Source organism: Eulemur rufifrons, chromosome 28 (genome assembly GCF_041146395.1).
Source record: "Eulemur rufifrons isolate Redbay chromosome 28, OSU_ERuf_1, whole genome shotgun sequence".
Lineage (NCBI taxonomy): Eukaryota > Metazoa > Chordata > Mammalia > Primates > Lemuridae > Eulemur > Eulemur rufifrons.
Window position 1 is genome coordinate 10,976,593 of NC_091010.1, and position 22,859 is coordinate 10,999,451.

Genomic DNA, 22,859 nt, shown 5'->3' on the forward strand with positions numbered 1-22,859 from the left:
CAAGTCCAGCTGCAAAGTGTGGCAAGAGCTAGGGAGGCGCCATCGTTCCCTGCTTCTCTAAGGACTTCAGTGGTTCTCTCTGTGAGGACTGGAGGCTTTGCGAGAACCTGGGGCCAGCACACCTGGCCTGGGTGCTGGCATCTGTCGGCAGGCAGTGATGCTTCTCTGACAGTCTTCAAGGGCCCTGGCCACGCAAGGGTGGACGGGGAGAATGGAGAAGATGCTGCCTGGGGACTAAGGCAGGCATACTGGTATGTGGGCACATGTAGGACCCCTTGGAAACTCAGAAATAACTTGAGGGGGATGCTCTGAAGGGCCTAGTTTCCAGAATGAGGTGCTCATGGCTTAAGCTATCATCATTGGATCAACGAAGTAGCATAGCAACAGGCTGATGTTGGGGACATCTGTGGGATATTATGAAATTGTGCAAATGCACCTTTTTGGCTGAATGAGGTCCAGTCATGTATTCATTACTCAATAATTCACTCCGGTGTTCCTATGGCAACACATGGTCAGAATATATCATCTGTGTTAGGCTGTCTTCTAGGTGATAGGTATACAAGCTCTAACAAGACAAAGAAAAGAAGAAAAGAGAAAAAGAATGACATTTTTCCCTTGAATTGCTAATAGCAGAGTCCTGGGACTAGTGATGGCTTCATTCTAAAAGCAAGTAGCCCTATTTACAAATGTCTCCTGAATCAAAGGCACTTGACTTACAATTACATGGTCTAAACTCTAAATAGATAAGCTTCCCAAGAATATGACAACTAAATCTAAAACTGTAACATCTTTTCACCATGAATTAAACAGAACATGTGAAGGATATTAGCATAGCTACCATGTCCTTACACATATATTTATAAATATATGCACATATATGTAGCCCTAATAAGATCTGATCTTACAAATGGCCCAAAATTTATGCTGCATCACGTTCAAAGAAAGCACAAACTGCCTTAAATGATGGTAGCATTTATTACTGTGACATTTATCAAGGGTTTGCTATGTACCAGACACTGTTATGAGAGCTTTACATGTAAAAAATCCATATAATCATCAGAACAACCCCAAGAAATAGATACTATTAGTATCCCCATTTTACAGCTAAGAACACTAAGGCACAGAAAAAGTAAGTAACTTCCCTGATGTCACAAAGCCAGTAAGAAGCAAAGCCAAAATTTAAGCTCAGGAAACTGGGTTCCAGAGTCCATTCTTTTATTCTTACTGTCAAATTGCCTACTTGATCTGAGGAATGTGAATCTTTACTCTAGGATTTTTAAAGGGGCAGCCCAAGGATCTTAAAAAGTATCAGATTCCCAGAAATCGTTTCTAGACTATATCCCCTCTCCCTAAATTTCCATGTTCACAGAAGCAGCTAAACCCCACCACGCCCACCGACACGCTCCTGACTCTTCCTGCTCTGCCCACTCCTCTCCTCCTGAGCCCTCTGTCCCATGGGTACCAGCCCGCTTCCCTCGCTGGAACTGAGGGTCAGAATGCCCACCCCACCTTCATGCTGCCCAGGCCACTTCATACTGCTGCACCCTCCCAGACCCGAAGACCACCCTTGACCCCTGTGGAAGGAAGCACACAGAGGCCAATGGAAGTGCAAGTTCTGGTCTTGCTCCAACCACCTTCCTTCACAAATTTCTCCTAAACAGATTCTCTACTACATTACATGTATGTGTGTGTGTTGTACACATGTGCATGTCTAAAAATATATGTGTTCATATAATTTAAAAATATATGTCCTTAAAAATGATAATAATATTGTAGTTATGTTTTTAAAAAACTTCTTCATCTGTTAGAGTTCAAACTAAAATATTAATACTTACAGGTAAACTGGTATAAAGCTTTGTATTTGTTTTACAATACTTTAGTTTAAAAAAAAATTGAGGGCAAGGACCAGATGAAATAAGACTGAAAATGTTAAAACTTGTTGAAGCTGACTGAAGGGGAAGATTGAGATTGTCTCTACTTTTGATATGACTAAAAATTTCCTCGACAAAGTGGTTTTTGTTCTCATGCACAGAAGGAAATAAATGAGTAGAATCTAAAGAAAGTCTAACTGTTGGTCAGAATATAAGAGCTATCTTCAATTTTTAAAAATTTATTGTATCCAACACTGATTATCAACACAGTCCAGGTACCGAGTGGGCTCATGGCCGTGGTGAGGAAGGGCAGCCTCCGCCCCCAAAGGGCTCACAACAGACGGAGACGCTGCGTGCACCTCCCTCGCCCAGAGATGCGCCATCAAGGAGGGCTCCCTGGAGGCCGTGGTATACACACTTGAAGGTTCTAGAAGGATGAGTAGGAACTGGTGAGGAGGGGGAATGAGGGAGGAAACACGAGTGGGGATGTCACAATGAGGTCAGCTCATACTTACGTCCTCAGGGGATTTCCCTGTGGCCAGCGGGAGAAACTGCAGGGAGGCAGAAGCAGGTCTAAATCCTGGGAAAGTTCTCCCCAGCAGGGCTGCCCAGAGAGACACTGAGCCGACTTGGGGGTTCTGGGGGCTCCTCCACTCCACCGGAGCCCAGCTGAGAGGAAATGGCTACCTCCCACGGATTCCGCAGGCAGTGCCTAGGGGAAAAGGGCAGCCTATTCCCTTATTCCTGTTAACAAACATTTGTTGTGTTTGTGATATGACACCAAGGGGTGGGGGACATGGGGCTGAAGAAAATAAACTCAAAGCTCAAAATCCTATGGGACTAGGTGAGAATCAGGATGAGGTACCCTACTCTTTGTTAAAAAAAAAAAAAAAACAGATTAGATAGATAGATAGAATCACGTGGTTTCACACGGATGCTCTTCCTTCTGGGCCTGCCTCGCAATTCTCTGCTTCCTGGCAGCCCCTGGAGCCTGAGGCCGGGGTTCAGCCAGTCCTCTGTCCTCGGTGCTCATGGCACCAGCCTGCTCGGCAGCCCCAGGGGCTGCTCACAGGGGCACAGACACCCACAAGAAGAGACATCACCCACCAGGGTCTCATCGCCCTGGAGGTCAGCTATTTGGAACATCAAACTTACATGGTCTCATCAGGAGTTTGTCATGAAGAGGCAGAGGCACACTTTCTGAACAGCGGGAGACACAAGAACGTGGCCAAGCAGACATCTGAGGAAACAACGGGACTAGAACCGCTGTTCGGTGGTGCTTCCTCCACCTGCCAGATGTTGGGCGAATCCCTGGGCTTCCCAGGCTGCAGTCTCCTCACTTATCAAAAGGGGTACAAGTCTACCTCCCTTTACAGGGCACCATATGTGAAATGTTATATGCAAATGTTACCTGCAAACATGAGTGTCACAGGGCTGTGTGTACGCAAAGAGTAACACTGATTAATTTCCAGTCACCACGAATAATAAAATGAGTAATTAGCTAGGACTCCACCAGTCTGAGCTCCATGAACATAAGGACTGTCTCCCTTTTCTCTGTTGAACCCTGTGCTGAGTTCAGTGCCTGGAGCACAGCAGGTACTCAATACACACTTGTAGAACAAGTGGATGGAGCCAAGCGAGCTTCCGTGGAGGGTTGGCACAGGGGCTAGAGGCCCACAGCATCTCCAGCCCATGGCCCGGCTGCTCAGCTGCTGTCTTCTTCTCCTTCTTTCTCCTCGTCCCCCTCGGGGTCCATGTGCCCCTCACTGTCCTCACAGACAGCTGGGAGGTCCCTGCAGTGCAGGGCTGCAGGGGGGTACCTGGGGGCTTTCCTGCGATGAGGACAGCAGCGCAGGCCCCACTCGCTGCAGCTGCAGGGGCTCTGGGCCGCCCAGGCGTAGGCGCCCACGGGCACCGCGAGCAGCACAGCGCACAGGACCACGGTGACGTGCAGTAGGCGCTCGCGGGCCTCCAGCCCACCGCTGTCTCGGCCTGTCACAAAGACCACACACTGGCCCTGGTGTGGGGGCTGGCCCCCCAGGCTGAGGCAGGCCTTGTACTTCGTGCCAGGAAGGAGGCCGTCCACCGCGTAGGTGTTGATCCCGGGGCCGATGTGGACCACCTCTTTCCTGAGGGCTTCGTCAGACGCAATGTAGAGGGTGAACCACTCCTCCTGGGGGGTATCGGCCACGGCGAGCCACTCCAGCAAGATCCCGTGCACCGTCTGCTTGGCCACCCGCAGGTCAACGTAGGCACTGCCCTCGGAGGGGACGGCCAGAGAATGAGGTGCAGGCAGGGCTGGGGCAGGCCGGACGTGGAGGGAGATGACAAGGGTGCTCCTGCCGATGGCATTGGAGGCCGCGCAGGTGTAATTGCCGCTGTCTACCAGGTGGGCAGCAGGTATGGTCAGCTCCGACAGAGCAGCGTCCTCTGCGGTGGAGGAGGTCAACACTGGGTAAAGAGAAGAGCAAAACAGCTGTGCATTCCTCTGACAGAGTGCTGGAGAGTGTCCCGCGGTGCCAGTTTTTTGTTAAAAGGAGGTGGTACCCACTTATTAAGCTTGTACCTGCTGTAAGGTGTTTGCCTCCCAGCAACCCTGTTAGTAACTGATTTTTACACATAAGATGTTGAGGATTGGAGTAATCAGTCAACTTGCCCATAGTGAGAGTTCTTCAGAGGCGACAATTTATCTAGGACCCAGTCCTTCTACCTATAAGGACCACGTTCCGTCAACGTCACTGGCTGCTCCGACCAAGCCACCTTGGCCTTGCTGAACTGCAGCTTTCAGGAGATCTCTGGAAACTCTGCGAGTGTGCGGTATTGTGAGATTCAGGAAGTACATTCTTACTTTCCAGGTGTGTCACACAGCCCGGAGCCAAATGCCTGGACTTCTATTCCTTACTAAGTATATGGTCCTGGGCAAGTGGCTTAAATTCTCTTGGCATCAATTTGTCAGTGAAATGGGATGATAATAGCATTCGCCCCATAAGTCTGATAGGAAGCGTTCAGTAAGTCTAAGCTTCTGTCATTCCTGAGAGAATGGATACAGCAGTGCTAAAGAGTGATTCCAGAGCATCAGAACAAACAGCGTCTGGATTCATTTCCCAGTTTTCAAAGAGGCTGCAACAATAAATTCTATGTTTCCCCTTTGTTGGTATTGAACCTCGAGCCAATAAGTATGACCAAAATGCTGGGGAAAAGTGAAAATTTCACTTAATTGGTTTTTTTTTTTTTCCATCCAAAGTTTTGTCACCATGTATAACAAATATCCGGGCAACTGAGTGCATTTCTCAAGTTTTACACAGAGATTTCTAGTCCTCTAGGCAGAGCACAGGGGAAGATGTGGGAATCTACAAAGATCCTATCAGCTTCAAGGTACTCCTGAGGAGGCCATCTCTGGCTTTATGATATGTCCAACCCTACAGAGTGGCATTAAAGGTAATTCCAGCTGAGGAATGAAAACAGAGCAAGGAGCTCCAAGAAAGGAGAGACAGGTTTAAATCCCAGTCCTGGGTCCCACGAGGTCACTTTCTCTCCCAACGCCCCAGTATTACAGCTTCAAGCCAGTAAGATCTTATTAATCTTATTTCAAATGAGCACCCCAGGTGATTCCCCTCATGCAAGTATAGGAAATAACAAATCATCTCTTGAATTGATCCTAGTCAGAAATTCTAGAATTCTAAAATACACAGTATAGTGTTTTGCATTTAGAAGACTCTCAAAGAATATATTTGTTCATATACAATTTTATAATATTTATGCAAGATGTTGAATCAGCCCCAGTATATGTATTTACATATATTGCATTTACATATATCTCTAGGACATATGTATGTATGTCCTAGAGAGATCTGTACACAACCATTTAAAATAATGCCGTTAGTAAAACACTATCTTGGAATCTTTTCTGTTCTGGTGAGTATAATTCAGGCCTATCTCGATCTTACTTGAACCCATTGTTCATGACTGACCCAGTTTAGAACCTCTCTAATGAGGGTGGGGTTGCTACAGACCTCTCCATTCCGATAGCTGAGGGGGTGCACGTGGCTTACCATCAAATTCTCTCCACACGCTCAGGGGATAAGTCCATGCAATGGTTGGTGAGGGGCTGGCCTGTGCCAAGCATCGCAGGGTCACATTCTGCCCCACCCAGATGGTGACATTGGCACTGGGGGTTGAGATCTGTGGCTTCATGCAAGCACTGAGCTCAGTTTCATGAAAAAGCTGTCCTGCCTTGGAGGGAGGGCCCTGGCATATCAGGTAGCAATTCACCAGGATGACTGGGAGGGTCACGGACTTGACAAACTGGACGAGTCTCCTTAGGCGACAGTCACATACCCAGGGGTTGTTGTGCAGCGCCACCACCAGGCTGGAGAGAACCTCAGCCCCACACCCAGGCTGCCTGTGTTTCTGGTAGGCCGGCCAGTTCAGGAAGACGCTCTTGGACACAACTGTAAGTCTGTTGGAGGATAGGTCAAGGTAGGTCAGGTTGGCCAAGAACTGAAGAGCCAGCTCAGGGAGTACATCAATCTTGTTGTGTTTGAGATCCAGGACCCTCAGGAGCGGGGTGGCCCGGAACGCTGTCCACGGTACTGAACGCAGTTTGTTCCCCTCCAGCCTCAGCTCTCTCAGTTCTGGCAGGTGCTCCAGGGCTCCTAGGTGGATCACAGTGACATTGTTGAAGTTGAGCCAAAGGTATTCCAAGGTGCTCATGTTGATAAAACACCCTCGGGGCAGCTCAAATAAGGGTGAGTTTTCAATTCTCACTTGCTTGAACTCTTCAGGAAGTTTCCCTGAGATCTTTCCCAAAGATACAGACATGCACTGCAGAGTCCTGTACAAGAAACCAGAAAAAGCTTTAAGATGAACATCAGGGATTTGGAAAGTGGAATCAGGCTGATCCTGACATTAATGTGTGAATTAGAAGAAAAATATTATTCACTTGAAATAAAAGGGTTAGATCCATTTTGGTAAAAATGGACAGTTCAGCAAAGTACAGAACCAGCTAGAATGAGTCTCATAGAGATTTTGCTGATTTCCTGCCAATTCCAGGCCTGCTTCTACTCCACATAATCCCCAAAGAAGGCCCATCCTCTGCAACCCTCTGACATTTTGCCAGCTGAGCGCACCTGCCAAAACTCTCCTCTGAGCAGGTACATCCTGGCAGGCAGAAAGACTGAGCTGAGTATGTATCCAGAAAGGCCAGAACTAATAGGAAATAGTGAAAAACTGAAGCCATATTCCTCTGCAAGAAAATACCTTGTGTGTTTTGAATAAGTATAGTCCCTGCTTCCGAGTGGCAAATCCTATTATCGGTAATCCTTGATGATGTAGGTCGGCACAGCAGCAGCAAAGCCCCTGGGGGCTCTGAGGTCTGTTGCAGCCTAGATCACAGGCTCAGTCAGAACCCACAAGGAGCAAACAATGTCTCTTAACTAAGGTCAGAGAATTTACTATTTGTCTGGTTCTTGAGTCTGGAAAGCAAACTCTAAGTCAAGTGTCCAATTCCATACAGGTATTTCCTCAGTCTCTTATAAAGAATTCTAAGAAACAAGGAGGTAATGCAATTCTGAGCTTCACTGTTCAGGAGATTTGGCCCAAATCCATCTAATACTTCACTACATTCACAATTCGTTCCTGAAACCTAGAATTTCCAACCATTTTCTCAAAGTGAAAGTAGCTATTAGTAACAAAGTAATTCTGTGCTCACTCCTATAGTTTGTTCTTTCCCCAGCACACTGGGTGGTGTGGTCATACCTCTACTGCATCGAGACAGCTGCATCTGCAGCTCGGATGACTACAGTCAGAGAAGCATCACGGTGCAGTTTCAAACACAAGGTGGTGTTTTCTGATTATACCAAAGTTTTTTCTTTCCTTGGACCTCACAATTTTTCCTGAATTCTGGGTATTTTGCATATCAAAATGAAAGAGATATATGTGATTTTAGATACTTGCTCTTCCCCTCTTCATTCATTCCACAAATATTTATTGGTCATTAGCTCTAAGCTACACCCTTGCTAAATGAAATGAATGGGGGAGGGGGGCAAAACTGTTGTAGACCCTGTCCTGTGGAGTCTTCTCTTTTGCTTATGCTTTTGAGTCTTGAGATCTTTGGAATGTCACTTAATCTCTGCAAAGTGAGAATATTAATAAATACCTCATAGTGTGTTCAGGAAATTTTGAGATTATGTTAAATACAGCACTTTGCATGTAGTTGGTGCCCAATAATTTACCTCCCACCAATAGACTCTTGAAGAGCAGACAAGTCTACATCCCTATTAATTGGGGCACTTCTAGATGAATATTGAAATTCCATGGGTTCCTGTAAGACACATGGTATACATTGTACCCTACAAAAGGCCTCAGCAACGAAAATCCTCTTAGTAGCTAACCAGTGATGGGGAAAATGGGTCACCAACTAAGCTGATTACACTCCAGGCTTTCCATTCAAGCCAGATATATTTGATGGAATTTTCAGACAGGCTAATTAAAATCTGGCTAGGTCTCTGGAGCTCCTCTCAACGTAAAAATCCAAAGCAAGGAGAGTGCTGTGGGTACAAAGTTTGTGGTAGACAAGGAGACATGCCACCTAGATCATTCTTCAAGGGATGAGCTGATGCTGAGCTGCAAGGAGGGCCTGCCCTAGGTCATGCCCTTCCCAAGGAAGCCCAGGCCCAGTGACCGAAGGTGGTGAGGGCCTGGACAATTTGGCCTGATGGGGTCTACTCTAGAGAGCAATTCTCACTCCAGAGTACCCTGCCAGGTGTGCCAAGACTTTGTCATACTTGCTTTGCGGAAGGATATGATTCAATACAGGGGTGTCCTAAACCATTAGTGGATTTCTTTCTCTCCCCTTACCCAAAATATAAAGGCCTAAAGAGCCTCCATTCCCTACAATTTCCTCTCTGTCCATCCCATGCCAGCCTTTTCAAATGAATGTAGCTCCACCCAACTGTCCAGAAGTTTGCTAAAAGCCCGTGAAGAGCACCCACTGACGTGCCATCTCTGAGATCATCTAGGCCACACCTCTACTGTCCCTTCTCCTCTCCTGACCTCATCATCCTCTGGCTGCCGTATTTGGCAGATGAACATAGAGAGTAGCTCTGTTGAGAGTTCAGACAGGACACTAGGACAATTAAATTTAGCTTGGGTCATGTTATTTATCCTAACCTGTGGTTAAGTGTAGTCCCGAAACTCTAGAGACTCTGACACCCAAGGAGAGGGGGTCTGGACATATTACAAGCCCATGTCCCCTCCTGCAGGATGCTTTCTGGAACTTGGAGTTCTTTGTTGAGACAGACTTACAGGATGTGGAGTTACTCTGTGCTTATAAAATAGTTAGATATAAATAGCTATGGGGCAGCAACTCCCTGGCTTGTCCTTATAGGATCTTAATAAGAGAGTGTCCTATCTATTCAATTGGGAAACCCCACTTGCTTCCCCAGTATTAGTGGAAGTTTGGGACAGCTCAGACAGAGAATTAGGCAACGTACCAGGTAGCAGCCATGCTGTCCTCCTTTCTCTCAAGCTAAAGGCTCTTCCCCACTCCGTCCGTCTGCACCCAGCCACATCTGAGACGGCCTCCTTGGCTACCTGCGCCAGACGCACGTAAGACTACATTTCCAACCTCCTGAAAATAGGTGGGCCATATGACTCATGTTCTAATGCAGTGTTAGAGGAAATGATGTTTGAAAAGCCCCGACATGATCTTCCAGTTTCTCTTGATCCTCATTGTAACAACTGTTGACATTCCAGGTGGTGGAGCCCTCGCCAGCCTGAGTGGCTAAGTAGGTGAGGCAGAGCCCTCCTCCATGTGCATTTCCCACTGCCGCAAGCAGACTCTGTGGGAACAGGATACATGTTTATGTGTTAAGCCACTGAAATTTGGGAATGGATACCATAGCCTAAGCCCAACCTACCCTGACTACAGGGCCCTTGTAGCTAGCAAAACATACGGAAGTGTATGAAAATTGATTTTTGTCTTTGCCAGATTATATGTGAGTTAAAACTTTCTAGCTCAGTCCTGTGGAAAAATGGCTCCTGGAGTAGCTTGACTGACAGCCTAGGTTTGATAACGCATGTCCACTCGCCAGGATACAACTTCTGCTATTTGTCTTTTTGTACCCTGCAGCTTAGACAGGAAACCACAGAAAAGTGACCTTGAACATACTCTCTGTCTGGCTAAGGGGACTATACCCAAGTTTAAGTGAGAAAAGGACAAGCTGGACATGCCACGATTCCAACCAACCTCCAAACCAGGCTTCCAAGGCCAGCACCCTGCAGGGTCACCGCAGCACAAGCTGATCTTTGGCACTGGAAGGCCAGAAATTCTTTTTCCAGGACACTTAGAGAGAATTCCATCTTCAGGGACTGACTCACACTAACCAGATTCTTATATTAAAAGATTAATATATAAGCCAGACTCCATTTTATTTTTTACAGTGGGAATTTGTTTTTTCCAGTGACTTGAGTATTCATGAGCACAATTCAGGATGATTCTTCCCTTCAACAGCAGACCAGGGAAGACAGAACACACAAAGGAAGGTTGGGTATTGGTAAGCTAATCATCTTGGAGGCCTTTCCATTTAGATCATGAGGATAGGCCCTAATGAATCATTAGAAAGTTTGAATTTTCTCTCTCTCTCTCTTTCTGTCAATAAACACTAACAAATGCTCACTTTCAAATTCCTTGTTTTTCTTCAAACAAGGTTCAATAAAACTGGCTGAAGGTTAGCCGTCTTTAGACCAATAATTATTCAATCTTGATTAGCTCAGTCATCAAAGACAACATCTTGATTGTTTCAACACATGGCTATTTTCCTGTACTGCACTTACGGTTGTTCTAATTTGGGGGAGTAACCGTAGATACTCATAGATCAAACACTCAGAATTGAGTCTTGGGTCTCCACGGAAACACTTTTAGAAATCTAAATAAGGGGCTGGCAAACTATAGCCTGAGGGCCAAATCCAGCCCGTCACTTGTTTTTGTAAATAACATTTTATGTGAAGCACATCCACTTCCATTAACTTACATAATGTCTACAGCTGCTCTTGCACTCCGTCAGCAGATGAGTAGTAGCGACAGAACCTAAAGTATTTACTATGTGGCTTTCTTTACAGAAGTTTGCTGACCCCTGATGTAGACAGTGTCTTCGTCATCTTCTGACCAAGTACTTTCTCTTACCAATGGCTGTGGCCCGCAAGATAGTCAGATGCACTCTCCAGGTGACGGGAACGCCATGCTCACGTGCACAGGTGCTCTTGTGGTTCTGATCCCAGGTTTGGTGGCTCAGAAAAGAAATCCATTTCCATAGTTACCCTGTTGTGAACCGCACTGCAGGGAATGATACTGAATACAGACCCTCTGCCTGGCCAGAAAGTTGTCAAAGAACTGGATTCCAAAAGAAAATCCATCACTCCCCTGTATAAATCATCCAACTCTTTGGTCCTCAGGGTTTCTCATCTGTAAAATCAACAGCCCAGCCTCCACAGTGGGTATCATGAGTATCCAATGTGAGGAGACTGGGGGAAATATTCATATATGGTAAGGCTTTTGTAAATGTGAGGGGAGTGACTTTAGAAATCATGGCATCACACTGGTTTATATACAGAAAATATCCAACATGGTATGGAGTCTCTTGCATGATACCAGCAAAATAATTTTCTTAGATCACTTGGTATCCCCAAATTCCCTCAGTTGTTACCCAAAAGCTTGGCACAGGCACCCTGGATGCTCTCCTCACCAGCGCTCAGCCCTGTAAACAAGAAACAAATTGCGCCTTCTGTTGAGAACATTGACAACCCAATCCACTCCAGTGCACAGAGACAGCAAACATCTAGGTGGTTTCCCAGCTTTAAGAAAAACTGAACAGAAATCCTCTTTGAAGTGGCTTGCTGAGCAACCAGGAAGGCTTCGAGACACCCTTGGGAACCCAGGTGAGTTTCGGTAAGAGTCACAAATGCTGCTACCCAGGGGCAGAGGTGGGCTGTGTGCCAGGCAGCTTTGGGTGGGAGAGGGTCTCTCAGATCCCTCCAGTCGGACATTCTGAAAGCAAATGAGCAGTGATCTCTTGGGCATCATCCAAAACTCTAGAATTTATTGGAAATCAAATGATTGCCTCTAGGCAGAATAGCACCCAGAGAACAAATGTTAGAATTCAGTGAGGAAACAGCATATTCGAGTGTTGGGGTGTGCATACGTGTGTGTTAGTGCAAATGAGTGACTACAAATATGACGAATGCATAGAGAGACTGTGTGTGAGTGAGTGACTACACGCTAGCACACGTGTAATCAAGATGCAGTACAGGAGGGTGGGAAGGACTGTTGACCATGGAGCCCAGCTGCCTGGTCCAAATTCCAGAGCTACCGCTGCCTAGCTATGTAACTGTGGGCAATACGGTAGATTACATCAGAGTTCAGCAAATACTGCCTTTCCCCACCGTCACCTTCATGGAAGAAATGTCCTTATTTGCCCCATTAAAATTGGGTTTGGCCCTGAGACTTGGTTTGGCAGATAAAATATGGTCAGAAGTGGCAGTGCTCCAGTTTAAAGAACTTAAGAGGCATTGCATGATTTTGCTCGTTCCTCTGATACTGTCTGACCTCACCAGGAAAGAAGCCACTGCTCCTCTCCAGCCCGGGCTCCAAATGAGACACACAGAGCAGAACCACCTCAGTCAACCCACAGACCTGTGAATGTGAAAATAAGTGTTTGTCATTGTATACCACTGAGATTTTGCTTTTATTTGTTAATCGCCCCAGGAAATTGGAGAGAATAGTGCTGCCTGCTGCAAACGGTTGTTATAAGAATCCAATGAGTTAATGCATATTAAGCACTTACAACACTTCCTGGCACATAGTAAGTGCTTAATAAGTATTAGCTGTTGTTGCTGCTGCTGCTGTTGTGTGTAAGTGTCTGAGTAGGCAGGTACTGAAGCGGATAAGAGTGGGTGAGCATGCACTCAGGTGTCACAGTGAGCGTGTAAGAGGCAAAGAAGGAGAGTGGACGGGGCAGGTGTGTGAGTGGCAGGCGCTCGCCCCTCAGCAGAAGTACTCGTTCATCCGTCTGCCCCCCCTGGCCCCCAAGGCCTGGGAGTCCAGGCTGGAACGGGCCGAGAGGAGCCTGTCGGCCTCGCTGAGACTGTGCCGGGACAGCTCCTCCAAGCCGTCATCGCTGTGGCCCAGCCTCTCCAGGTTGACGTAGGTGCCCGTGGCCTCGGTGGAGCCCCTGGTGCGGCACTTGCGGCAGCGTCTCTGGAGAGCACCGCAGCAGACCAGCAGCGTGAGAGGCACAGCGATGACCGCAGCCACACTGATCACTACCACGTTGATGAGCCGCTGGGTGCCCTCGGCGTCCACCACCTCGTTGGTTGAGAAGATGATGCACTGCTCCTTCCGGGGCACCAGGCCCCGCACGCAGACACATGCCACGTACTTAGTCTTGGGCATCAGCCCATGGATGGTGACAGTGGTCTTCCCAGGCTGCACAGCCACCCGCTGCATGTTGTGCTGCCCAAAGACGGCATAGAGAACGCTGAAGGCAGTTGTGTTTTTAGCCTGGGGGGCCTTCCACACCAAGGACACGCTGTGGTAAGAGTGCCCCACCACCTTGAGAGACCTCACCATGCGGGCCTCCTGGGGTTCCGCCTGCCCGGCGGGGGGCTGTCCTGGGGCAGCCATCTGCAAGTGCTGGAGGGTCAGTTCCTCCTTCATGCTGGGCACAGAGGGCCCAGTGGCCAGGACAGCAGGTTCTGGGATATGGGGGACATGCCTGGCCACCAGCTTGTTGTTGTAGATGGCAGCTTCCGCCCCCTCGCCTGTCCTTGCCCACAGCGCCCCTGGGCTCCCACTGTGTTCTGGCAAAGTCTGGGGGTCAGTGACAATCAGGGAGATGACAGTCTCGGAAGCCCCCAGGAAGTTCTTGGCCTGGCAGACGTAGTCTCCAGAGTCAAGGTAGGACACCGCAGGCAGGCCCAGCAGACTCCAGCTTGTGCCATCACTGGAGACTTCCTGGCGCACTGGGAGAAAAGAGGCACAAAAGGGAGAATGAATGAGCCCATCTGCTCCATGCTCCCTTCCAGGGCCAAGTTCACAGCCCCCGGGGTGCGAACAGCCTGCTAAGACCCTGTCACCCTGAGAAAACACTGGCTGTCATTCAACTTTTCTTAGACCAGCCAAGGGTATCAAGATTATATTGAGCTTAAATTTGGGGAGCCCCTGGAGCCCCAAGCTAAGGCAGAGCCTAGGAATGATATCCCTTCCAAATCTGACATGTTCAGATTGTGTGCAGCAGGGCCCTGGAGTCCTGCAGAGGTGACACCTCGGGGCGGCAGGCAGGTGCACTGGGGGAAAGGTGGATCTCGGCGAACGTGGGCCAGACCAGCTGGACATGCCCTGCCCACCCTGCCCGGCCCCTCTGCTGCTTCAACTGGAGTGTCTTCATCCTCCTGTTTTACGTAGTGGAGTCCCTCGTACAATTGTGCTTATAAATTGATTTCAAACCCACTGTCCTAGAGTAGCAGTCACCACCCTTGTTGAGGGAGACACAAAAGAAAACTGGGAGGGATAGAAGGTCAAGTGTTAAGAAATCTTTCCTCCTCAACTTTCTTTCTGCCTGCGGGTGGCCAGGACTTGCAAACGACCCCCACCCCCTGCCATGACAGAGACAAGCCGTCTCTGCCCACACAGCACCGCAGAAAGAGCACACCCTGTGCAGTCAGCTAGACTGTACGTGCTGTGTGACGCAGGCCACGCATTTAGCCTCCCAGAGCCCCTGTTTACTTATATACAGCATAAGAAGGATACTCGGGCTGCTCTTTACAGTTCGATGACAGTGTGAGCATAACACACTCAGCGCAGTGCTAGACCCACACCAGGAGCTCAATAGATGGTAATACTTATCATTAATTACTCCAGGTGATTTTGGCTTAATATTTACAGCTGAGAATATTACTGTAAATATTAAATACACTAAGAGGGTGTCTTCTACCAAAAAGCCAGCTTTTTGCTCCTCTCAGAATGGGCCCCAAGTCCCCAGTAGAGTGGCTGGTTGGAATGACAAGAAAGGCTGGGAGCCACCAGCATCACCGAACCTGTTGCCCCCATTCCCTGCCCCTGGGCAGATCCTGTCCAACCCCCCTCAGACAGATGGGAGCCCAGCCTTGCTCAGACAACCTCCCTCTGGCCCCGCCCACTCCCCATTTGAGACCCCCTGCCCGCCCCCGTCTGGGTCTTGGAGCGACATCCCTGTCACTCACACACCTGTGCCGTTGAGGGGGCTGCCACTGGCCCTCCTCCAGCTCATCTCAGGCCCAGGGACCCCAGTGGCTCCACAACGTAGCAATACTGTGGTGCCCACAGAGGACTTGACACTGGCCAGCCCCGGACGGAGCTCTGGGCCCTGGCACTTCCTCAGTTCCAGCTGGCTGAAGGCCACTCCAGCCAGGCTGCGCGGACTGGCACACCTCACCCGGGTCTCAATGAAGGCCAGGTTTGGGGCCCAGCCATCCAAGAAATGGACCAGGTCATAGAGTCGGCAGTCACACACCCAGGGGTTGTCCTGCAGCCCTGCAGGGGTGAAAGAGAAGACAAGATATTCAGATAGATCCGCAGGCCCCGCTCCTCTTCCCCCAGGGAGGACAAGGCACGTTCTCAGCTCAGAGTCAGCAGCACTGGCCCCTGGGCCCAGCTCCCTGCCTTGCTAGTTTTATGACTGAAATCTGATTCTTCATCTTGAATGACAGCGTTACTTCCCTTTCAGGGTTTCTGTAAGCATAAACAAAGATAAATCATATTAAGCCCTGGGTAGGCCATACAGCATACTGACAAAATTGGCAATTACTGTTGCCATTCTTGGACTGAACTTTTCAGTCCACTGGCCAGGCAATATTTCTGTAATAATTATAATATGCCAAATTCCAATTCCAGAAATGCTTCACTGGCCCCTTGATCCCCAACCTCCTAGGATAAGTGACACTTTCAGCATCACCCCAGCAATGAAGGTGGCTGCTCTGAGCCATGGTCCCTTTGACATAGGCTCAAATGGGGGTAAATAGTGGAGTGAAGAGGCCAGAAAATCAAATCCTAGGGTATATCCCCAGCCTATTTACTCTAAAATTGAACATTTTTATAGAGCTAAAAGCAGGTAGCTGCACCCACCCTGTCAAAGAACCTTGTAAAGATAGAGTGGTACCATGTCTCCTTAATTCTAAGGCACAATTTCTTCTTATAGATTTGCATTTCTGAAATGCAAGATAAATGCATTTGATGTGATGTCCCTTTTCTCCTCCAAAGACTTATTAAATTTGATAGTCTAATAATAAAGGACATCGTGTACATTTACGTACATATATTTGATATATTTGGAAGGGGGAATGTCAAAGAGTTGGGGAGGGTTAACTCAGACCTGATTGTATATTCGTGACTCCCAGGCCCCTTTCAGCACTAACTAAGGGTGCCAGTTTCTTCTCCCATCTCCCCTTCACCCATCTTACCAGTGGCTGCTGCCTTGTGTCACTGGTTAAATGCATTTAATGATACATCTGCAACCCAAGATTCATCGGTGCCCAGCTCTGGTGGTGAGCTACCCGGCTGTCACTTTATCACCACAGGGTCGAAAAGAATCAATGCAAAAAGCAAAGTTAGAGGACAGTGAAATTTTCACCTGTCAGATTGCAAAAGTTAAACATTTTGGCCATTTTAATTGTTGGCTCCATGAATGAATAGATTTTCATCCATTTTGTTCTCTGCTGTGTCCCCAGCACCTAGAATTGGAACACACTAAAAAATACTTGCTGGGTGACAAATGCCCATCAATACATGATTGGATTAGTAAGCTGTGGTATATGTATACCATGGAATATTACTCAGCTATAAGGAATAATGAAGATACGACATCTCTGTGGTTCTCCTGGAGAGAGTTGGAACCCATTATATTAAGTGAAGTATCCCAAGAATGGAAAAACAAGCATCACATGTACTCACCAGAAAATTGGTTTCCCTGATCATCACCTAAATACACATCTGGGAACGACACCAATCGGATATCAGACTGAGGTGGGGGGTGGGGGAGGGGATGGGGGTATGCCTACACAATGAGTGCATTGCGCACCGTTTGGGGAATGGTAACGCTTGAAGGTGCTGACTCGGGAAGGAGGGGTGGGGAAGGGAGCGATATATACCTACATGATGGGTGCAACGCGCACTGTCTGGGGAACAGACACGCCTGGAGCTCTGACTTGGGGGGAAAGGCGGTACATGGGCAACGTATGTAACCTGCAATTCTGTATCCCCCATAACAATAAGATGAAATAATAAAAAAAAATACTTGCTGGGTGAAAACATGAAGCAGTGGTCTCACATATCTACTGGGTGGAGTGAGAATTGCCCTCCCCCTCCCCTTTAGAAATTATCAGATTGATTTTTAAATGTCTAATATGCACACTGTGTGACCTAGCACTTCGGCTTCTCCGCTCCTGTCCTAGAGAAACATTTGTAGGTGTGCACAAGGATGCGTTGCCAAGAGCGTTCTCTGTGCCATCGCAGGTTTTAACAAAATAATGGAAACAATCTAAAAGTCCACTGAACAGGGAATGGCTAGAGAAATTATAGCATATTATGTTTAACCTATAAACAAAGTATACTGTGGAATATGGTACAGTAGTTTAAACAAATGAACTTGATCCACTTGTATTAATTTAGAAAGATCTACAAGATACATTGTTGTGCCAAAAAGTTACTGATTAATGCAAATAATATGACAAAATTTTATGTAAAACACACACATAACTTTTCTGTGTACATGTATCTATATGTGTATATATGTATATCCGTATGCATATGTAAATATATCTTAAAAGATATGCAAACAAGTATAATAGTATCTACCTTTGGGGAAGGGGTTAGAATAGGAAGAGAGGGCAAGAGGGTCTTTAGCATTTTCTGTGATGTTTTAAATGTTTATGTATATTCATGGATGAGTTGTATAATTCAAATTAATTGTCCAGAGTGAGTTACGCCTCCATCTGTTATCCTCAGGGTCAGGCAGGTGCCTCGGGCAGGAGAGGAGGCCCTGGTTCACCCGGTAAGCCACGGGTTTGTTACGAACAGGAAAGAATCGGGGAAATGCAGCGCCAGCTGGTGTACATGCTAAACCATTCAACTCTGAGCTGGGAAGTTGAGTCTCTGGGGACCTCCTGTGTGACCCAGCTGTGTGACCCAGAAGACCTCTCCTGTCACACTGGGATTTGAACTGTCACAGTCTGGCTTGGGTCTTGAGCTCTAAACCTGCTACTCTCGTGGATCTCACTCAGTTTTCACACAGGCCGGAAAGCAGGTATGGTGTCAGTGTTCCAGATAAAGAATGGAAACTCAGAGGGGCTTGGTAACTTGCCGAAGACCCCAGGGAAAGGATGCCGCCCCTTACCTAGGACCAGTCTGGTGTGGTGGCCGGGGAGGAAGAGGCCTGTCTTCAGGTGAGCCCAGGTGCCCAGCAGCTCCTGCGGGAGCCGCAGCAGCTGGTTGCTGGAGAGGTCGAGGAAGGTGAGGTTGCCCAGGAAGCGCGCGGCCTCGGGCGGCACGGCCGACAGCCGGTTGGCCTGCAGGTCCAGCAGCCGCAGCTGGGGGGCGTCCCTGAGCGCCGCCCAGGGGAAGGCGGCCAGGCGGTTCCCCGGCAGCCGCAGCTCCCGCAGGCGGCGCAGGCCCCGCAGCATGAGCGCGCTCAGCTCGCCCAGGGCGTTGTAGGGCAGCCACAGCTGCTCCAGGCGGCCCAGGGGCCTGAAGGCCTCGCCCGGCACCTTGCGTATGGCCGTCCGCTCCAGGCGCAGTCTGGAGGTGTCCGGAGGGATGGACGCTGGGGGCAGGGTCATGTCGGGGTCGTTGCACACCACCGTCCTGGTCACAGAAATGGGGGATATTTGAGCGAGGGTCCCGGGGCTGGGATCGCCCACCACCTCCTCCATTCACGAGGCCCTCCGGGTCTGCCTGTCACCACAGGACACCAACACCAACACCGGGGCCCAAGGCCTGGGGAGCTCTGGGGAGGGACCCGGAACAAGCAGCCTGGCTTTTTCCCTTTGGGAGCGGGGGGTCTTGCTTCCAGAGCCTTTCACAGGGGTCCCAGGAGGGCCATTTGGTCTACACCGGCCTGCAAGACCTCACTCTTGCTGTCACAACTGTTAGGGCCCACGACAGCCCACAGCACCTGCAGTGCACCGAGAATGAGTCGTACTAATAAATCCTGTGATCACCTTGTGCAGTGCTACACTGCATATGTGCTAAAAGTGTTTGCTAAATTATACCTCAATTTTTGTAACTGTTTTGGCTTTTCATCATTTTTTTAAAAAATATGCCAGAAGCATCAAAAATGGAAGCGGCCCAAGTCTCTCCTGACTCTGAGGGGCCACAAGAGGACCAAGGTGCGTGAAAGCTGGAACTTGGCAGCCACACAGCTGGGTCCACATCTGGGCTCTTTGCTTGCTGGCTGTGTGTCCTTGAGTACATTAAGCAACCTCTCTTTTCCTTAGTTTTGCCATCCTGAAAGACCCCACCTCACTGAGCGGTTATGGAGTTTAAATGAGATAATGCATGTACAGGCCCAGCATGCTGCCTGTCACCCCAAACAAGGTCAAGGCTGCTGATCACTGTCATAAATTCTGCATCTCAGTCCTGCAAGTAGGTTGGGTCAGTCGTGTCAGCTCCTTCTGCCCAAACCATGACTTCTGAAACCTTGTTCTATTATGTTTGAGACTAAAGCTAAAGACAGCGAGATAACAGGAAGCAGTCCCTGCCCTCGAGGAACCAACTCTGCAGGGCTGTGTTTTATGGCATCAATGTCAGCTGCACACTCCTATAAGGCAGGATGGAAAGGGAACAATTGCCAGGAGGGTAAAACTTGGAGGCTGGGCTTCGAGGACAAGTCCTTGAGCAGCCCCAGTTTCATCTGGAGTGGAGGGCTCTTCTGCTCACACTGGAGGGGACGGGGGAGGTCGTGTTTTGTTTTGCTAAGGGAGGTTGTTCTCTTGGAATAACATGACATATTGCTCACGCCAGGCCTTCCTGATGTCACACACACACCCCACAGGCATCCGTCTTCTTCACTCGCACTCTCTACTTAAAGGCGGCTGGGCTGGCTTGTTTTTCCTTGGAAATGGTGCCCACAAAAGGCACAGACATTCCCACCCACTCATGTTGCTCACATATACGTGGAATTCCTACTAAGTGATGGGAGATTCAGAAGAGAATCAGACTCACAGCCCCTGTCTCTGTATAGCTTATAATCTAGCTCAGGAAGAGCATTTAAGGCAATGGTATTTTCGGCTAATAATGCAATTTGGGTATTGCAGGGAGGAAGGTATGGATGTAGGTGGGAAGAAGGGAGTTGATGGGAAAACACATCTTGGATGGGAGAGAAAACGGTCAAGAGAGAAATTAAGGGAAACCAATAAGAATCCAACATGGTGGGTGTGGTGGCTGAAGCCTGTAATACCAGCTACTAGGGAGGCTGAGGCAGGAGGATGGCTTGAGCCCAGGAGTTTGAGGCTACACTGAGCTATGATTGTGCCACTGCACTTCAGCCAGGATGACAGAGTGAGACTCCACCTCTAAGAAAGAAAAAAGAAAAAGAATAGCCCAATGTAAGCCTACAGCACAATTCCTCCTCCACAAAGAGGATAGGGACACATCTGTCCGGGTACTCAGCCTGGGCTCTCCCACAGGTACACACACTCTATTCATGACTCAGGAATGTGGAGGTGGGCAGGTTGCCCAGGCTGCTCAGACATAAAGGCTAGGCTCCCTGAGAGGCCCTGGTTAGGGTCTGAGGAAGGCATCTGAGATGCAGAAGGAAGTCTTGGTTTAACTACACAATCCGTAGCCCTGGCCACTGGGACCTCAGCAACCCTTGCAGTCTTTCATAGCTTCATTCCCCTCACAGGACACTCCATGCAGATGGGCTGGTGCACATCAGTCGTGGGATAGTCGGACAGGCAGAACCAGTTGTAAAAGCTCTGACTTCAGAGGCGGAAATGGCCACTGACTGACATTAGAGGCCTTAGAAACTGTCCTTGGAATTTCATCTTCCATCCTAAGACTGACTCTACTGCCTGGAACTCTCCCCGGTTCCCCACTCACAGCAGCATGACAGATGGGAAGAGTTCTAGAAATGGAATCAGAATGCCTGGGTTGCAGGACCAATTCCATCAGTGATGCTGGGTGACTTTGAGCCTTATGCTCTCTGTGGGTCGTAGGGAAGGCTCTTAGTCACTCTGGTCACACTTCCCTTGGCCATGGGCTCTTTCTCAGCCTTCTCAGGGCTCAGCTTGGCTTCCCCTGGGGAGAGCATGCTTGCCCTCCATATGGGTTGGAGCCTCAGACACTTGGCCCAAATGGAGCTCTTCCTCTTCCTCAGACCACACAGGGTGTCCTTTCCTGGTGGTCTTTCTCCATCCTCTGGTCCCTTCATCTCCCAATCAACTCAACACCCATTGCCTAGACCCTTGGAAGGGTAGCATTGTTTCCCTGATCAGAGACCATCAGTGGCTCCCACTAGTTATTTAAGACAACGGAGAAAGAAAGTATGAAATTCCAGAAGGTTGGAAAGATGATAGGAGGGGCTAAAATCTCTGGGCAAGTTAGGAAATGCAGAGGTCATTAATGGATAAGCTGAAGAAGTTGGAGAAAAGATGGTTTAAAGACTGCTAAAGAGAAGAAGAAAATGCACCACAGAGGAAGAGCAAGGGTACACAAAGCACAGTGGGTTTGGATCGTCCCATGGAAAGGGATGAGGAGAGCACAGAGGTGTTCTGAAGGAGGAGACGGAGGCTGAGTGGAAGTCAGGAGGAGGCTGGGGTGGAGAGGGCACACTTGCCACGGGGTGGGCACTCTTGGCCTTTCAGAGTGTCTGTGGAAAGGGGTCGAGGCTGAGGCTCCCAGAGTGGCCAGAGGGGAGGAGCGAGAGGAGACAGGTGGTCCCATCATGGATGGGGTGGTAGGAAACACCTGCGATGTGACTGGGTATCCCTGGGAGGCCAGGAAGGAGAATGGAAGAGGCCTGGATAAGAAGGGGCTGGGGAATTACAGAAAGGAAGATGGAACGGCAGGAAGCAAGGGGAGGAAAAGAAAGAGGTCTTTAGGGAGGGCTCCTCTCAATTGGGAGCCTGGAAGAGGACTCAGGAAGGACTTCCTGGAACTGGTACACCTATGCCCCACCCCCGCCCCATGTGTAAGGTACCTGGTACCTCGTGGACAGAGCCCCTTGCTTGCTGGAAGAGAATGCAGCGTGGACCACCCCATAGGACCCTGGGATCTCACCCGGCCTCAGTCTGAGGGCCCTGCCTCCAGCCCCTCCCAACACAGCCTAGCTGGAAACGCAAAGGGGGCTGAGCCACCCACCCCACACACCCGGTGCCCTACCTGGCCTTGCTGCCATCGCCCAGAATATGGAGGCTGCAGCTGCACAGAGATGGGCAGGAGCCCCGGGCCTGGGGGGGCCACCCAAGGGCCAGGAGCCAGAGCATGCCCACTGCCAGCCTCATGACTCCCAGCTCCTTTCTGGTCCGGGCAGGGACCTGTCCCTGGACTGCTCCGTCCTGCCAGCCCAGCAAGCCCAGCAGCAGCCCACTTGCTCATCGGCCCCCGACACCCGCCCCTGAGGCCATGGGATAAACACGGACAGGCTGGGGATTAGAGGGGAGTCCCAGCCACAGCACTCAGCAGCTTATTGCTTTCTGCATCACCCAGTCCTGAGGGGGAGGGGGATGGGGACCCCCTTCCATAGCAAAAGCCTCAGGCCCAGAGAGGCCAGGGCTCAGCCAGGCGGGGACAGGTGAGCAGCTGCCCAGAGACAAGCGGCTACTGGACTGGCCACCTGTAAACGCCCCTTGCCAACCATGCTGTGGACAACACAGACCCCACCGGGGTGCCTGGGCTCAGGGAAGATGGAGACAGAACCCTGGCTTCTAATAAAGGTCTTTGGAAATTGGTACTGGGGG

The 22,859-nt window shown here is 49.3% G+C and overlaps 2 protein-coding genes across 3 annotated transcripts; both read right to left on the reverse strand.

Annotated features, from left to right (window-relative positions):
- Positions 1 to 3,576: 3,576 nt before the first annotated feature.
- On the reverse strand, positions 3,577 to 7,110 carry LRIT2 (leucine rich repeat, Ig-like and transmembrane domains 2). Of its 2 annotated transcripts, XM_069460983.1 has the most exons (4): positions 7,001 to 7,110; positions 5,924 to 6,705; positions 4,438 to 4,467; positions 3,577 to 4,322 (listed from the first exon to the last, which is right to left on the reverse strand). In XM_069460983.1, the coding sequence occupies exons 1-4, from the start codon at positions 7,108 to 7,110 to the stop codon at positions 3,577 to 3,579; spliced, it is 1,668 nt and encodes a 555-aa protein (XP_069317084.1). The 2 variants fall into 2 exon arrangements, with proteins under 2 accessions (XP_069317084.1, XP_069317085.1); XM_069460984.1 differs by lacking the exon at positions 4,438 to 4,467.
- A 5,802-nt stretch (positions 7,111 to 12,912) lies between these two features.
- On the reverse strand, positions 12,913 to 22,526 carry LRIT1 (leucine rich repeat, Ig-like and transmembrane domains 1). Its single transcript, XM_069460895.1, has 4 exons — positions 22,282 to 22,526; positions 18,296 to 18,762; positions 15,133 to 15,438; positions 12,913 to 13,889 (listed from the first exon to the last, which is right to left on the reverse strand). The coding sequence occupies exons 1-4, from the start codon at positions 22,401 to 22,403 to the stop codon at positions 12,913 to 12,915; spliced, it is 1,872 nt and encodes a 623-aa protein (XP_069316996.1). The 5' UTR covers positions 22,404 to 22,526.
- Between the last annotated feature and the right edge of the window lie 333 nt (positions 22,527 to 22,859).

Coding starts and splice junctions, on each gene's coding strand:
- LRIT2 (XM_069460983.1), bottom strand. CDS start 7,110: ATGGCTTCAGTTTTTCACTATTTCCTATTAGTTCTGGCCTTTCTGGAT. Junction 6,706..7,000: donor TCAGAGGAGAGTTTTGGCAG/GTGCGCTCAGCT, acceptor TTTCTTGTACAG/GACTCTGCAGTGCATGTCTG. Junction 4,323..4,437: donor AGGCAAACACCTTACAGCAG/GTACAAGCTTAA, acceptor CTCTTTACCCAG/TGTTGACCTCCTCCACCGCA.
- LRIT1 (XM_069460895.1), bottom strand. CDS start 22,403: ATGAGGCTGGCAGTGGGCATGCTCTGGCTCCTGGCCCTTGGGTGGCCC. Junction 18,763..22,281: donor GGCGATGGCAGCAAGGCCAG/GTAGGGCACCGG, acceptor TTCTGTGACCAG/GACGGTGGTGTGCAACGACC. Junction 13,890..15,132: donor CAGCCCCCTCAACGGCACAG/GTGTGTGAGTGA, acceptor CTTTTCTCCCAG/TGCGCCAGGAAGTCTCCAGT.